The sequence below is a fragment of the Cyanistes caeruleus genome, chromosome 3 (assembly GCF_971803275.1).
Source record: "Cyanistes caeruleus chromosome 3, bCyaCae1.hap1.1, whole genome shotgun sequence".
NCBI lineage: Eukaryota > Metazoa > Chordata > Aves > Passeriformes > Paridae > Cyanistes > Cyanistes caeruleus.
This window is the reverse complement of record NC_141703.1, coordinates 94,839,451-94,855,648: the sequence shown is the minus strand read 5'-3', so window position 1 is coordinate 94,855,648 and position 16,198 is coordinate 94,839,451. Positions and strand designations below refer to the sequence as shown.

The window sequence follows — 16,198 nt, the reverse complement described above, 5'->3', positions numbered from 1 at the left end:
TTCATTCAGAGCTAGTGTTGGCTGCTACATTGTGTTCAGAGACCATGAGAAAACTGGGTTCTGAAGCAAGGACAGTCTATATAGAGTTGATATTTCAATAAGAGTTCTGGGTGACTAGCAATTAATAACATGGATTTATGGATGTGGTGCAGTATTACAGTGGTGAAGCTTTGATAAGCTTTGATAAACATGTTTACAAGGTCCTTGGAGTTTTAATAGAGTGGTTTTCATTAACTTTATTTATAACCTATAGTTTTTATTGGGTATACTTAAATCTAGCCTATAAGGATTTTGGAGGTTTATAGCAAACTTAGAGATATAAAAAGTTAAGTAACATTATCCATTGAGTGTGTTTATCCAAATATGTCGTCAAACTTCTCAATTTCTCTTTTAGAGAATTTTAGAGAAATGAGAAGGGACAGAGTGACTCATTCTCCTGTCTGACAGAACACAAAGACATCCAGAGTTTAGTTGGCAAGACTGTTGAAAAAAAGGGAGAATTTTAGGATTTCAGGGAGTGGGTCTTACTTCTCAGTTCCTCATTTGGATGCAAGATGAAATTCTGAAATTAGAAACATGTGAAATCTTGTCTAAGCATTTAATAAATGATGTCCCAATTTCCTGATGACTTAAACGCAAATTGTAGGATCTGATCATTCCTAAAAGTCATTTTAATAGTAGTAAATTTATATGTCAGAATAAGGTTTACAATGCTCATAGTTTCTTGAAAACCCTGACATTATTAGCAAGCAAACCAGAGTTAAGGGAGAGGAGGGTGCATGGTCTCCATTTCTGCTAGGTTTTATTTACTTTTCCACAAAGTTCTCTTGTTTTGTTCAGAGGATGAGGAGGAGGGAGGCTAGGATCATGTGTAAGGAAGTGCAAGTGAGATGGTAAATATTACAGTTTACTGAAGTGGAAAGGTAGTTTAAGAAAAACAGGATTTAGTACCTATTAGTACCTGATCATGTTTGTGTGGATGTGTCTTTCCCCCTTGACTTGAAGATGCTGTGAAGTCAAAGTGCTGAGGCTGAGGAATTTCCCAGTAGCATATAAAAGCCAAGACCTTGACTGCATTTAAGAGTGAAGAGCTATATTTTAAGTTGCAAGTTTTTAAGGAGCTCATGTAATTTCAGGCAAAATGTGGGACTTGGAAGGTCTTGGCAAGGAAGTAAATAAGGCAAAGAGCAGCTTTAGTGATGTGCTTTTGCAGTGCCTTAATTTGGATGCTGTCTCTGCTGAAGATACTCCGTGGACCTTGGTCAGAGAATGAGAGCAGACCTGTGCAAGGTATGTCTCATCAAGCTCATGTACACATTTGAAAACAACCCTGGTTCTGGGTTCAGTGAGTTTCCCTTCTCCAACACAAAGGCAGAGTCTGCAAGAAGGTAACTGATGCTAGGCCAAATCTGGCAGACATGAATCACTTAACTGAGTAATTTCAGTGTTATTGTCCCCTTTGGACTTTTAATCTCCTATATTGGGGAAGGGAGAGAAATAAAAGTTTTCTGTGGTAGAATACTTCCCCTGACATCTCTCGGTAGTCATCATGGGTTGGGTTGGGTTTGGGTTTTTTATCTGCTTGTTGCTGTTGCCCATGATCAAGCTATGGTTCAAGGGTCTTTAGTGCTGGAGCCTTCCCTTGTCAGAATGTTTGTACAAGCTTCAACTTTTGCCAGCCATGTTTCCCATCATAACTTTCCTGTGGGCACATGAAGGGCCTGGTTAATTCACTGCCTGCTCAGTTTTTGGAGTTCCTTCAAGTTGCACCTCACAAGGGCCATGGTGTCAGATTTTATCCTAAGGGGTGTGCAGCTGACACACAGAAGGGAAGTGGGCATTTCTCCATTCAGAATCGTCCTGAAGCAGCAGACTTTACTGCAGCCCACTCAAACTCTCCTGCTAGGGTTTTATCTGCTATGGATCTCTCTGGTACCAAAGTGGGTGCCTTAGGGTTCTTTTTCAGTCTTAGTCAAGTATTTAGCATCTTTCAGTAGAGGAGGTACTGTATTAAGCTGTTAAAGAGAATGAATAGAAAAGTATAATTTTGTTTATGAGAATGCAACTTTTTTAGAGCATTTCTAGGGAAATTAGGACTTTTCTGTATGTTGGACATCTGAAATGAGAAGTAAAATTGTAAACACTGCATTTGGAGAACAACTCTTTGTTACAAGGGAGACACTAGATGGTCCAGTAGGTTTTCTTACATCTACTCCCATTTGCTACTCTGAGCCATCAGCCTGACCTGTGCCTCGTTACACACACCGAAACATACATGAGTCTGAATCACGGATTTTAAAAACCAGAGTTCAGTATGTCCTTCCCAAATATTTAGATAATTTCTGTGGCTTTTTCCAGTCTTCTTAATAGAAAGATACAAATATTGAACATAGTTTCTCAATGTATTCACATTCTTGATCTTCAGACTATAAATAGGTTGTGTTACCTTGTCCCAATGTGTGGGTTTTTTTTCTGAAAGGTTCTGTGTATTTCAGGCTCAAGAAATAAAATAATGTACATACATGAAAATCAAAATTGCCATGTGAGATGATTTTTATTTTTAGCAATTTTTTCAAGTAATCTCTGTTCTTAGCAGACTTAGTGCTTCTGATCTTTTTATTTATTCTCTGTTTCTGTTATTACTGTCTCAGCAAAAGACTGAGGCTGAGACATTTTTCTTAATTTGCTGCAGTCTCATGTATGTATACAATACTCAGAGGTTTTCTAGCTGGGCATAAATGCATTGAAGCTCTCAGCATGCCATGGGAAACTTGGTTGAGTTTAGATCACAAGTCTTGGTAACTGATGTGTGACCTGCATTCTAAGTTCTCATGGCCATTTTCTCCTGCCTGTTTTTAAGATATGAAACTAATTATAGCACATGTAAGTCACTTACATTTTTCTTCCACGAGAAAGATCTTAACTTCATTGAGATTTCTCCTCCTCCACATTCAAACAGGAGGACATCTTTTCCCATAGCAATGCCTTTTTTTTGAAAATTATGAGAATGTCAAATTTTCTATCTTGGAGAATGATTTAGGGATTTTACTGACTGATGCTGTGTGTTTGCTTTTCAAAGTTACAGTTACAAAATCCTGCGCTAATTTCTCCCTCTCTCACAGCCCCACCCTGCAATGAATCAGAAGTGCACCCTGTCTTTTTCTGGTCACAGGTCTTGGTACAGTCATCTGCTTCTATTGTTGCTTATGATTAGACTTGTTATGCTGTGCCACACATGGAGTGGTGCACTCAGTCTTATTTGGAAATGTAAATTGGTGACTGGAGCGAGTGCCCCATTACTGAGGGCAGTGCCTCCCCATGAGCATATTTGGCCTGTGCTTCATCGCCCATGCTGGTCACTGCTTAGGTGTTGATTTACAAGAGCCATAAATATGCTGAGACTTGCCAGCTTTGAAAGGTCATCCTTCCCTTTGAGTTCTGACATGAGGGTTAAAAGTGCTGACCAGGGGCCACCACCCTGATGGTAAAGGGTGGCTTCCCACAGTTGTCCCTTTCAGAATTTATGTCCTTTTGCAGGGAGGGCAATGAGCATCACCTTCCCCACACATGAGGGGAGAGAGGGTAGAAGTGTAGAAGAATGTCCTTTAGCTAAGGTTTTTCATTGTGCCCTCCCCATCCTCCCAAGTGTGCAATGATAATATTGGTTGCTAATAGTGATATTGTGCTTGAAACAGTGAACAGGCATGCTACGTGCCCAGAATTAAAAGCAAGTCTTAGTATGAGTTTATTTGTCTGTGTCATTCCACCAGTGTCAGTGGAGTTGCATGAGAAATGTTTGTCATCTAGATTTCACATCTCCTTGCTAATGACAGTAGGTGGAATAATTTTGAATTGCATCACTGATCTAGAGAGAATTTCTCAGTTACATTAATGCTGAACCCTCTTTCTATCTGTATTTCTTTTTGGACTTTTGCATTGAAAAAAACATAACATGACCTTGTTTAACAGTTTTGGGATCTTAACCCTAAATTCTATTTATTTGCTTTAAGGTATTTTTATCTTTCATCATGCACAAAGCCTGTAAACATCTTTGAGTCCTTGAATTGTGACAAAGATTTGATTTCACAACATCTGTTGAAAGTTATGTAGTGCAACAGTACATAGTTTTCCACATACAAGCATGAGGTAATTAATCTGTGTACATCACTTCCTCGAGTCTCTTTGTGCCTCAGTGGTGTTGTTAGTGGGACTGTCCCATTGGAGTGTATTGTAGAATAAGAATATTAATGCTGTGCTTGTGGTGGGTCTTTCTTATTCACCTACAGAACACAAGATACCCATGAAAAAGGTCAAATGTACACAGATCTGGCATCCATTTCACAACTTGCAAGACATAGTCTTCAGCATATGTAATACATATAACTCATTGCCAGAAAGCTAAAAGGAAATGATTGCATTTGAGTACAATGCAATCTACAACAATAGTTCAGTGTGCATGAAATTAAAAACCTCTGGTAACACGTGTAGAATAAATAAGTTGACAGTGTTTATTTTAACTGCAGCTCTCTGCAGAGATAAGGTCCTGCTTCTTATAATATTTAATTAGCTTCATTAAGAAATATAACAAATATTAATTATACCCACTCTTCCAGAATATTGAATTTTCCAGAATTGGACATGCAAAATATCATTATTCCAATGTGTAAGTGTGTTTGAAATAAAGTATAGCAATGTTATGCTGGCAACTAATACACTTCACCTTTTAGTTAAAATGGTTCCTTCTTTCCTTGATACCCTGTTCTGAATTTCAAGCACTGTTTACTTGATCTACTGTGGGTAGCAATTACTTCCATATGACACTTGAAAATAAACCCAAAACACTTTGCCTAGAGCTCTCAGTCTCATGAAATTACCTTTCTTACCACTCAAACCCTGATTAGTCCATGTAATAACATTGCATTAGAGTGTGAGAGTGTACTGTGAAGGTACTCAAGAGAAAAAACATAGTCTTAATTCAGTATTAAGAGTTCATCCAAGGAAGATACAGAGAAGGAAGAAATAGCTGATGTGGAAATGATTCATTTTTTAAAGTGAGGGCCTGGAAATTTATTTATTTGGACGTACCAAGAGATATGTTCGGCTTATTTGGGTGTATGTGTTTGGCTTGTTTTTTCCTTTGTTTTTTAATATTTATTTTTCTTGGAGGTACTATGAACAAGAATTTGTGAGACTTAAATGTAGGAAGGCTCAGGTTCAAAAGGCTGATTGATAAGCAGTTAGCCCAATTTTAAGAATGGAGGTATTAGAGGATTGTAAGTATGAAGCCAAAGGCCGAGGGATAAAAGACTGATTCCCTTCTCTTCTCATGGACTTGGGAATGACGACAGGTTGCTCATCTGGTGAATTCATTTGTTATGGTGATGGCTGGAGTACACCTGAGTCATCCTCATAGAGATGATGCCTGACTTAGAATTTCTGTGAGAAGCATAGAAGTGAATGGATGAAGAAAAGACACTAAGAATAAGACTTGTGGAGTGCTATGAGCAGAGCAGAGGTGGACAGTGCTAAGTTTCCAACTCAGAGTAAAATCTGGAACACTCAGAGGAGAGTCACAGTAAGTGTATGGGTAAGATGGCAAAAAAATGCTGAAAGCTCATTTGTGCTCAAGGCAGCCAAATTATCAGAGAAAGTAAAGATGGTCTAAGTTCAGGGCTTGTCCAGAAGAGATGTTATTAAGCTTTTATTGAGAACAATAAACAGAACATGGTGCAGAAGCCACACCAGAATGATGCCTACAATGAAACTGAGAGAATGGGTCTTTTGGTGAAGATACCTGAGATTGCATCAGGAGCCCAGGCAGCCAGCACGATCACTGACCTTGGGGATCTTCAGTAGTCAGCTGGACAAGGATCTGAGCAACCTGATTGGGTTGTGAAGTTTGCCCTGCACTCAGCAGGTTGTGCTGGAGACCTCCAGAGACCACTTCCAACCTGTATCACTCAACTGGTTGTTGTATTAACTGTCTGACATTGAAGGTCGCAGCAGCTGGAGCAAAAAGCTGTTTTTTGTAGTGTTTTATCAGATGAGAAAGACTACAGGTGTGAGACTTCTGCAGATTAGGTTTTAAAAAAAATGACCCTCATGTTAGTAGATGGTCCTTGACCTTAAGATCTTATTTTTTCCTTCTATACCAAACTGCAGAGTTTTGTGCTAGTATTTGAATTCTGTGAGGAAAATTTATCATAACTGCCTTTAAAAATGTATTTAAATTGCTTATTAGCAAACCCCCTTTTTCCCCTGTCCTGTTGAATAACATTCACCTGTCAGTGGGTGTATCTTTGTAATAAAACTTGACCCTTTTTATGGTTGAGAAACTGTATAGGATATAGAAAGTTTGAAGAAGGAACACATGTATACATTGGGACATTTCATCCTTTCATCCATTTTTACCCTCGGGTACCTGCAATTGATTTATTTTCCTCACACCTTCATTTCATTTCAGTAAATAGAAAATGGGGAATAGCTGTGCTTAAATAATATTTAAAGTTCCTTGAAATATGCAGTGGAAAAGGGCAGTGTAAGTGCTAAACACATTACTGTTTTGCTCTTTATTTGTTTGTTTTTGTTTTGTTTGTTTGTTTTTGTTTTGTGGGAGGTTTTTTTGTGTAGGGTAGAGAGTACTATGTAAATGCATAAATACTTGTGTACATATGGCAGACGTTTTCAAACTGGGAACATGCATATCTGGAAAACCTTCTAGTTTTATAATTTACCCTTGTAAAATGTTTTCCAAAGCAGCAGCTTTTATTATTTAACTGTGCTAAGTGATTTTGGACCAAGGCGTACGTCCTCGGGGAAGATACAGTGGACTCTGCGTTAGAATCTAAAGTAAGTATTCCTCGTGGTCCTTAATCCTGCCCTCCATCTTCCAACCCCATGGAATGCAAGAGCAGCTAAACAAGGCCAGTAGCTTTTATGGTATGATTTTTCAGGTGCACCTAGTTGTCTTTGTATCCAGCTTCTGGACTTACTATTTTTTACATTCCTCTGAACAATACAACAAACTTTTCCCTCTGGATTCTAGTTGACATGCTACACTGCCATGCACAGGTTGTCTGGTCTGCACACACACACACAGAGAATTGTTCATGCTGAAGTGCAGGAAGGACATTTCCAGTTGTTCATTAGTCTCTTTTTCTCCACAGAACTTTTCCTCATATGCTAGGGATTTGTCAGGCTTGTGGCTTGTTTGTGGCTTTAAAAGTGTGACTGAAGATGAATTACTACAATGACAGTAGCATAGTTTTATTCTCTGTTTGCTGGTAAGTGTCTTTTGTAAGGAATGAGACTGTTCAGTTTGAAGATCAGTCTTTTTTTCTGAACTACAGCAGGACTATGGAGGATTAGTTTTTGGCTGGCAACAAGAAAAATGCTTATAATGCCTAAAGGTTTAACATTGAATGCTAATTTGGTTCTCATATCTAGAAAATTTTCGCTGCTCCTGTCATTAGCTTAGCCTCCCAAATCTAACAATGTACAATTGCTGAGGACAGTCTTGTTGCCTTACTGTAAATTCAAATTCTTGAATGGCTAAGGTGAAGAGCTTTTACCGACTCATCAAAACTCTTATATTTTGCACAATCCAAACATTAACTCTTTCAATGAGAGATGCCATTGATGAAGGGCATAAGGCAATATAAAGGATGTAGAGATGAAGGGTTGTCTAGTTTATGTAAAACACGATCATCTGATAAATTCATCACTACAATTTACATTTAAAAATCCTTTAGTTCTGTTTTTCCTGAACACACAGGCAAGAGAGAGGAAGTGCTTTTTCTGCCTTATGTGAAAATACATCCAGAAAAGTTTGTGAGACTTGAATCTAACTAATAATTTCTTTATTCTTGCCATAAGAATTATTTTCCAGAATCTCAGCATCACTGTCTCATAACTTCTAAGTGTTTTTCCTTTTGATCACATAGTCACATATTATTAATGTACCTTCATTGGCTTATATACATTATATATCCTCCAAGGATATCTTTAGCATATACTGTAGTCTTGCTCTTTGATAAAACAAGGTACATCTTTGGCTGATTGAAAGTTAGGGATTTTGCTTTGAACCTGAAATACTGTTTGGAACGCAATATAGCCATCATATAGAAGAGGATATTGCTTCTGGCTAAAAAAAAAAAAAAAATTAAGTTAATTGGTGAATACTTTCTGGTGCTTTTTTTTTTTTATTTGTATTGGGGGTAAGCAAAAATTAATGTAACTGCTTTATGTATGAAACTTTTCATAGAGTTATATTTGTTCTTAATCCAAATGCCAAGTTTGCATCCTGAGAAAATGTACATTGGAGTAAGGATTTTGAAGTGGAAGCAAAGGTCACTTTGCCATGTCAGGCAGGCTAATGCAGGAAGAGCTGTGTCTCAACTTTGTGTTTTTTTGGTTGTGGGGGTTTTTTTGTTGGGTTTTTATTTTCTTTCTTTTTTTCTGTTATGGCATGCAACTGTGTGGAGATCTTGATGGTGACATTACTTGGCAAACAATTTGGAATCAGCTCAGTAAGTGACATCACATCCCCTTAAGGTTTTCCACATAAAATGCATGAAAAAAAATAAATAAATTGGGACTTTATCTGAAATCTATTATTATATCCTCTAAGGGCTCTTTAAGCACCTCAGCATTCCCTCTCTTCCCACCATTTTCCAGGCAGCCTAACTAAAAGTAGCAGACAATAGTGGTAAATGCTTTACAGTCTTCTTGGGAATGGGAGCAGAGCTGGGGCAGAGAGGGATATAGAAGAGGGACAGGGAGTTTTAATCCCATGCCTATCCTGTTTAAAAAACAAAAATTACTCCAATGCTTAGTCTTTTCCTCTGTGCAGCTTTTCACAGTGTGAGCACATTGATGTAACATTTTGCCACTCTTATAAGGCAAGTGGAGTTGTCTAGCTCTGCCTCTAGGAGATTAATATCTCCAATTTTGAGGAGAGAGCAGAATTGAGAACTTCCCTTGATCTCAGAGTTTGGTTCCTGATTGATGATGGTTCCCAAGAACAGTTCCTAGTATGTGCTTTTCTCTGTGTGCCCATGCTTGCCTGCATCTGTACACATTTTTCTGAGCAGCAAAGCGTTTTCTTCCCCAGCCTCAGCAGCTGAGCGCCGTAAATCCGGCTGTGTGCCCGGTGTTTGATAGATGTGCAGGAGAGAGGTGCAGCACACGGGGTGAACGCTGCCAGAATACGTAGGACATGATGTTACACAGGCCAAGCAAAGGAAGAATTATCTATGCATAATGTGAGTTTAGAATAGGCTTGACGTTCTCACACCCAAACATTTCCATCTGTTCCTAAGTGAAAGGAAACTGAGACAATATTCTCCTATCTTCTCAGCTAGATATACAGGGAATAGGAAATGTTCTTTGATATTATTTTTCCTTAGGATGTGTTTGGTTTTGTTGCAGATTCAGAGAAGTCACAGTATAAAGTGGCTTCTTTTAAAGATGGTAAATGACGTTAAATTATTCTTAATTCTTCTGAGAATTGGTATTGAAACTGTAACACTGTGCTTGAACAAGTTGTGGCACTTTCAGGTCACCCCTAAAAAATAAAGCTGTTTTTATGGATTTTATGCCAACCCTTATATGAGACCTTTTTCATCCTTACTTTCAAAGCTTTCTGGAAATTATCCTCTGCCTTTGCTTTCTCTGTATGTATTTCTATGTTTTGTCCAAATATCTCTTTCTCCTCATGTCTTTTTCTTCTGCCATGAAGGGCTGCATGCCTGATGCCATATTCTGTTCCTTACATACTGTAGTATGTACAAGCTTCTAAAACACACTGAAAGGTTCACCTGTTCCTGTTGGTTATGACATCATACATCTGCATGGCTCCCTGTATTCTTTGCAGTGTAACATCCTTGGCATCCTGCAACAGTGCTGAGGAATCTGACAGCTGTTTGACCTACCTTGCTGGCTGATGGAGATGTAGATATTGGTGTTTGTTAGAAGTCATTAGTTACGTTTTTACAGCCGAACCCTCAAAATACAGTTCCACAAATATGTCTGATTTTTAGTGTATGCAGAATAAGAAAGCAGAGAGATCCTTAGATGCAATGTTAAATTATACATCATAGTACTATGGTAAGAGGTAACCTTACCTTTCACATTCTTGTTCCAGCAAGTTTGTAAACTCATCACTTTTTTCCATGTATTTGCTGTGCTTCCTCTTCTCTTCCTCTAGTTCATACAGTGTCTGTCTGTGTGCTTTTTCTACCATTAGAAGTTGTTCCAGCATTCTTCTGTGAACTTCTTTCTGTTTCTCTACAACTTTATCAAGCTGAAAAAGAAAAAAAAAGGAAAAACTCCTGAAACATTTTGAAACTATTGCATTCTTGGGCTTTCACTACTAAAAGAATTTTAAGAAGAGCAGCTTAATAATATAATAATAATATATAATAATAATAAACCTAGTAGAGAGGTCACCTGGTATCAGTTTAATTCTCTCAGTCTAATCCCAACAAATTAGAACAATAAGGTACTGTTTTTCAGGACCCTCAGTCACCTTCCTTTCCTCCTGCCATGAGTAATCCTTAACTTTTTTTTTAAATCTAATTAACAGTTACTGTTCCCAAAGTTGTGTTTTTCTCATTGATCATTTTGGTAGAGAACCAGATGTCTTGGAAGAAGAAACATCATCCAATGCTTCACACAGTAGATGCTTGACTTCTGGTTGAATAGAAATAGCTGCCTCACTTATAGCTGCCTAGGAAATAAGAGCATTTAATTGTTCTTGTAAGGTAGAGGTAAATCAAAAAGCAGTTTTCTGATTTCACAGTAAATGCATGGTTGTGCCAAGAGTGCAGAACAATCCTGTCTCTTGTGCTTACTCCGAGCATGGCTCTGGGTTTCTAGAATAAGAAAGTGCTGAATTTTTTAATAGTTAGAGTATTTCTTTTTAATGGTGGCATTTCCTGTTATGTTCCTCAGATTTCACGTGTTATTTTTAGGAGATCTTTGTCTTTCAGATGGCACCTTTATAGCATTGTTTGAGCATAAAAATCCTCTTCCTTCCTCAAGGATTTCTTAACACCTGATCAGAGAATCACTAAAGCTGGAAAAGATCTCCAAGCTCATTGAGTCAAATTTTTGACTGAACACACCATCATGTCAACTAAACCGTAGCACTAAGTGCCATGCCCAGTAATTTCTTGAATACTTTCAGGGATGGTGACTCCATTTCCCTGGGTAGCCCATTCTAAAATCTGACCACCCTTCCAATGAAAAATTTAAAATTTTTCTAAATATTACTATATAGTGATATTTTAATATAAATAATACATTTTAGCTTTTGGCAATCAATTTTTTATTTTTCTAAACTACAGAGGTATTGGCATAACTGTTTACTAGACTTATTCTGTTAAAATAACTCCACAAACTTAGAGGAAACTGTGATTCTGAGGATTCTGTTACAATTTTGGGTTCAGTATATGACCGAGTTGTGCAAGTGTGTGTATGTAACCATGCATGGTTTTCCTTCTAGGGCATTAGTGATCTAGCTGAAGTTTCAGGGAGGATCACTGGAGGCCATCAAAAGACCTGGGAAGAGTCTGTATTTGTGAGCAACTTTGTTCCCTGCTTGTTCCCCTCTGGAGACTGCCTCCCTCATCAGGTCAACATAGGAATCCTTGTGTCCTTTTTGGAAAATAGAAATTTTGAGCTCACAGCCCAGTGTCTCCTTTTAACCACAGCAGGTCAATCTGATTGTAGTGTTTCACTCTATTAATAGGAAAGAATTCACAAATGGGCAGTGTGGGAAGCAAAGCTGGTTCTGGTTCTCTGATGTTTCCCCCACAAGGAATTCTGTGTGCCACAAGAAACACGGGGATTTCAGATTCTTAGGGCCACTACTTGTTTTGGACAATTTAATTCCAGGGAGTATGATTAATTATCTTTTCCTCATGTTTATTTACAATTTGGCCGACAGAAATGGCGATGGGGAGAGCTGGAATGCCTAAACATGAGTTTCTTAAATGAGTGAGGATATCATCAATTTCTGCTTAGGTTTCCAAGTCTCCCCCTGCTTATCTCAGCTCTTTTAAAAGCTATATATATTCTTTTATGCTCTTTCTAAATAATTGTTAACCTTTTTTTTTTGATACTGCTATAAATGAAGAAAAAGGAGCTATTGACAAGGCTTTGAAGATGGTTTGAATCCAGAATATTCCAACAAAAATGTATACCACTTTTTAAAACTTCCTGCACTTTCTACTTATGGCATTAGAGAGTCTTTTCTGTTGTAACATAGCTGAGCTTGTTTCATGCATGATGAAAAAATATGAAGAAACCTGTAATTATTTGTTTTGGTGCTGTTTTGTGGTGCTCTTACAGCAGATCATTAAGGGTTTTTTTAATCTTGTTGACTAATAATTTATATGTTTTACCCTAGCAAGGTGATTGCTTTCTGGAATCGTGATCCTGATTTCCAGGACCTCCCCTGGAAAAACATTTCTTACCTAAACCCTTGCATATGCAATCTCTCTTAGTAACCAAGAGTCGCCTTATACAGGAATCTTTTGGCTGTGCTTTCTATATCTCTTAAAGCAGTTGAAAACTGGATTGCCTTAAAAGGTCAGGTTGAGGAAAACTGTCCATTTTAATTTCTTCACACTCTCCCTTATTTTACCAGAAGTGGAAATTTTAAAAATTGAAATATTTTATTTAGCTTCTTACTTACCAGAAAGATGTTTTATCAACCTTCCCACCACCCAAGATTTCTGAGGGGTTTTTGGGACAAGTATTATATCACCTAAGTTTCTAATCCTTGTCTTTTTAAATATGATACTGCCAGGTGAATATACACTGTTATCAGAAAGCAGTCTGGCTCCTGATTTTTGACAAAGTTGTGGTGTAGTGCTGCTTGCAACTATGGCTTTGTTTTGCTTAAATTGATATGAGCTGGGCATCAGCCTTGCAGCAGGCACTGAGTGCCTGCTGGTCTCAGCCCTCAGGGTGAGGTCAGGCAGGCTGCATGGGTGGGGTTAAGAAAGTAAAGGCATTTATGTGGATTGGACCACCACTTTGCAGATATATGTAAAAAATCTGAGGGGATATGTCAGTTGCTGTCATAGGAAAGCGCTGACATTTCTGGTTACAAGCTGATCATAAATGAGATGATCTGAACATGTAAATGCTTGATTGAGATGAGGGTTAGTCATCAGCCAGGCAACATTAACCAAGTATATAATAGTCCTGCTTCTTGCACTGTTCAGTGTAAAGGATCTGGGACGTGCCAGGAGGGTTTCATATGTTCTGTATATTTTGTTTGCTCTGGAGTACTTGCTGAATGGCTACGCGAAGTTAATTCAAGCAGTAATGCAGCATGTATGCAAAAATAGAAGTTATTAATTCCAGGCTTTTGTTTTGCAGCTCTCCATACTCTACATTTCACAGTAGCACATTTGTCATTGTTGAGATTACAACATTTTGGATTGCAGGCTGGTGTTTGGAACGGGTGAGGTGTATATTCCAGGCAGGGAGTTGGAACAAATAATTTTAAATGGGAAAAAGAAGAATAGTGTCTTGGGGAGACCTGCTCACATGAAAGAGTAAGAGAAAAGTTAATAAGCTGCTGTATTAAAGCAGTTTGCATGTTTTCTCCTGTTGCTGGGACTAGAAGATGCTTTTCTGTTTCTTTTAAGCATGCTGTCAAATCATTTCTACTGTGAACATTTAGCTGTTTTAGCTGGGAACAAGGTGGAGAGTGTGAGCTTGGGAGGGAAGGGAAGAAGTGCTGGGACTATCTCCTGGTACAGGTGGGTCATAAAGAGGAGAACTGGAGAGAGAGCAATCCTACATCACAATTAATGCACACACTTGAGATCTGCATGTGTAACAGGAATGGCCATTTGGCTTGTGACACAGCGTGTCCCTGAGCAGCACACCTTTCCCTCCCTGCAGGACCACGCAGGGCAGAGCCACACGTGGCTGGCCCGTGTGGTTTGCTGAGAAAATGTGTCCCTCTGCAAGATAAGGGCACCTCCCTAGGGAGCAAATTTGACTCTTGCATTTTCCCTGTGAGGTCTTGTGGCTGACTCCCACGTCTCCAGCAGAGAAGAGAGAGAAGTTCTGTGAACCCCCATTGGTGTGAGATCCTTACACAGAAGCATCTCCAACAGCCCCGGGTTCCTGAGATTGCTCTGGCCAAATGATAGATCTGCCCATGCAGAACACTCCATTTATATGCATGCACACAAGTTTACTCAGCCTACACAGTTCTTAGCTAAAAACCACAGAGGACTAATAAGCAGCAGTATAAATGTCTTCTGTTGAAAATTAAAGTGATAAAAATCTTAATTAAGTGATTTGTTGTTTTGTTCTTGCTAACCATATGGGCTTTTTGCTAGAATTAATACTTGAACATGCTGTACAATACAATGGAAAATCAGAGGCATAGCCTTACGTAACTGTGAATAATTGGGCAAGCTAAAAATTCACACAAATTTAATAGTTTAACTACATTTTGCCACTAGCTCTTGACTGAAGTCAAACTAGGATGGTGTATCTCATACCCATTACATCAGACCTGAACTCTTCGTCTTTCTGTTTTTAGATTGTTTTGTGTTTGGTGGTGTGCCAGAAGAAAATCCAGGGTAGTTACATCAGTTACATACAGTTTATCCTAAATTCAGTGTAATATTATTCCTGTTAATAATATCCTCAAAATCATTGTTTATAAATGTACAATCCTGAGTTTAGGATTACCAGAGATTATGGGAGCACTTCTTCCCCTGCCTTTTTCAGCCCTAGCTGTGCCAAATTTCCATGCAGATACGTTGGTGGTCTTCTCCTGAATGCCACCTTGTCAGCGCTATTGTTTCAGTCTGTTCCTGTGACTGACTTATTGGTGCCCTGCAGCTGTGGTCCTTGGAAAGTTTTGACCAACACTTACCAGATGTTGTGAGGACACAAACAGACTTTGTTAAAATACTGGTGAGGGTGCATCTTTCCCCAGGTTGATTGGCAGTGGGATTTCAGAAATGGATTCAATCGTTAATTATCCTTGATGGATGCAAAATACAGGCTTTCTCTCCTTTCACTTCTTTTAGTGGAGCTCTCAAAGTGGTAGGAGGTTTATCCTATTTCGAACAGTGAGGCACATGATTTTTTTTTTAATCTTTGGCTGTATTATTGGGAGTTAGAAACCAGAATCTGCTTTCTGATACCATGAAAAGAAGAGAAAAAGACACCACAAATTCTGCAGTGTTTTCATCTTTAGCTCTTTTCCTACATCACCATCTCTGATTTTTTGGATTCCTTTAAAAAAGATTGTTTATTTTTGAACCAGGGAGAATTATTCTTATACTGTTATTCTGCATTTACTAGAATGTTGAATACACTTCACTGTGTATTCAAGAGAAGTGACGATTAATCCAAAGACAGATTTTTTTTTCACAAAAACTGACTACATCTAAGTTTATAAACCACACAGAAATGGAAAACTTTTTCAGGCCTTTTAGTCAGAAATGAAACCAAAATAAAACTGTAATTTATTTTATGTCCTTCAAATGTGAGTGCTAACAGTAATCTTATCTGACATTTTTTAGGTTGCAGAAAGAAATAGCTGTAGAGCAAGTTTGATTGAAAAAGCCTGTTTTCAAAAAAAAATTTAATATCTCCTCATGGCCAAAGAAGAAATGGTTTTGGTCTGTCACACTTCTCATAGGTTTTGCAAAGGAGAATGTATTAATACTGCTTTCTAATTTGCTACATTTCTTCACCTATTAATCTTGTTCCTAGTGAGTAAAGTTGTCCAGTCACAAAATTTTCCCAGTACGTTCTTAATCAAATCTGCCAAGAAACTTTATGTTTAGAATACGTAAGAGAATTGTGAGAAAATGGTAAAGGACTGGAAATCTTTCAGCTGCCTTCTGAAATTAATTGTAATTTCACTTGAGTTTTGGGAAGATAGTCTCTGTGTTCAGAGCTACCAGACAAAACTCTCGAGGGTGAGATGCACATGCAGATATAAAGGTATATTGTCTTAGTAGCAAAGGGGGGAATTTTAATGGTCTGTTTCTGGACTTTGTGGCTGCTTCCACCTCTCCTTTGGTCTTTATGTGTGGTTGAAAAATACAAAAAAAAGAAAAAAGACCAAAAAAACCCAACAAAATGGATCTCTGACATAATTCAGGGGGATTCTGAAACTGAAATTGTGGAATGCCCGCCTATTACG

The 16,198-nt window shown here is 38.2% G+C and overlaps 2 protein-coding genes across 5 annotated transcripts in view; one reads left to right on the top strand and one right to left on the bottom strand.

The window, feature by feature from the left end:
- The window catches only part of CMSS1 (cms1 ribosomal small subunit homolog), a 220,733-nt gene that overhangs the window by 59,483 nt on the left and 145,052 nt on the right, over positions 1-16,198 (top strand). The window lies entirely within an intron of this gene.
- Positions 1-16,198, bottom strand: part of FILIP1L (filamin A interacting protein 1 like) — a 187,110-nt gene that overhangs the window by 57,685 nt on the left and 113,227 nt on the right. For all 3 annotated transcript variants that reach the window (XM_086883032.1, XM_023942174.2, XM_086883033.1), the window contains one exon: positions 10,125-10,303. In XM_086883032.1, the coding sequence (XP_086739158.1) occupies positions 10,125-10,303 (179 nt within the window). The remainder of the gene's footprint in view (positions 1-10,124; positions 10,304-16,198) is intronic.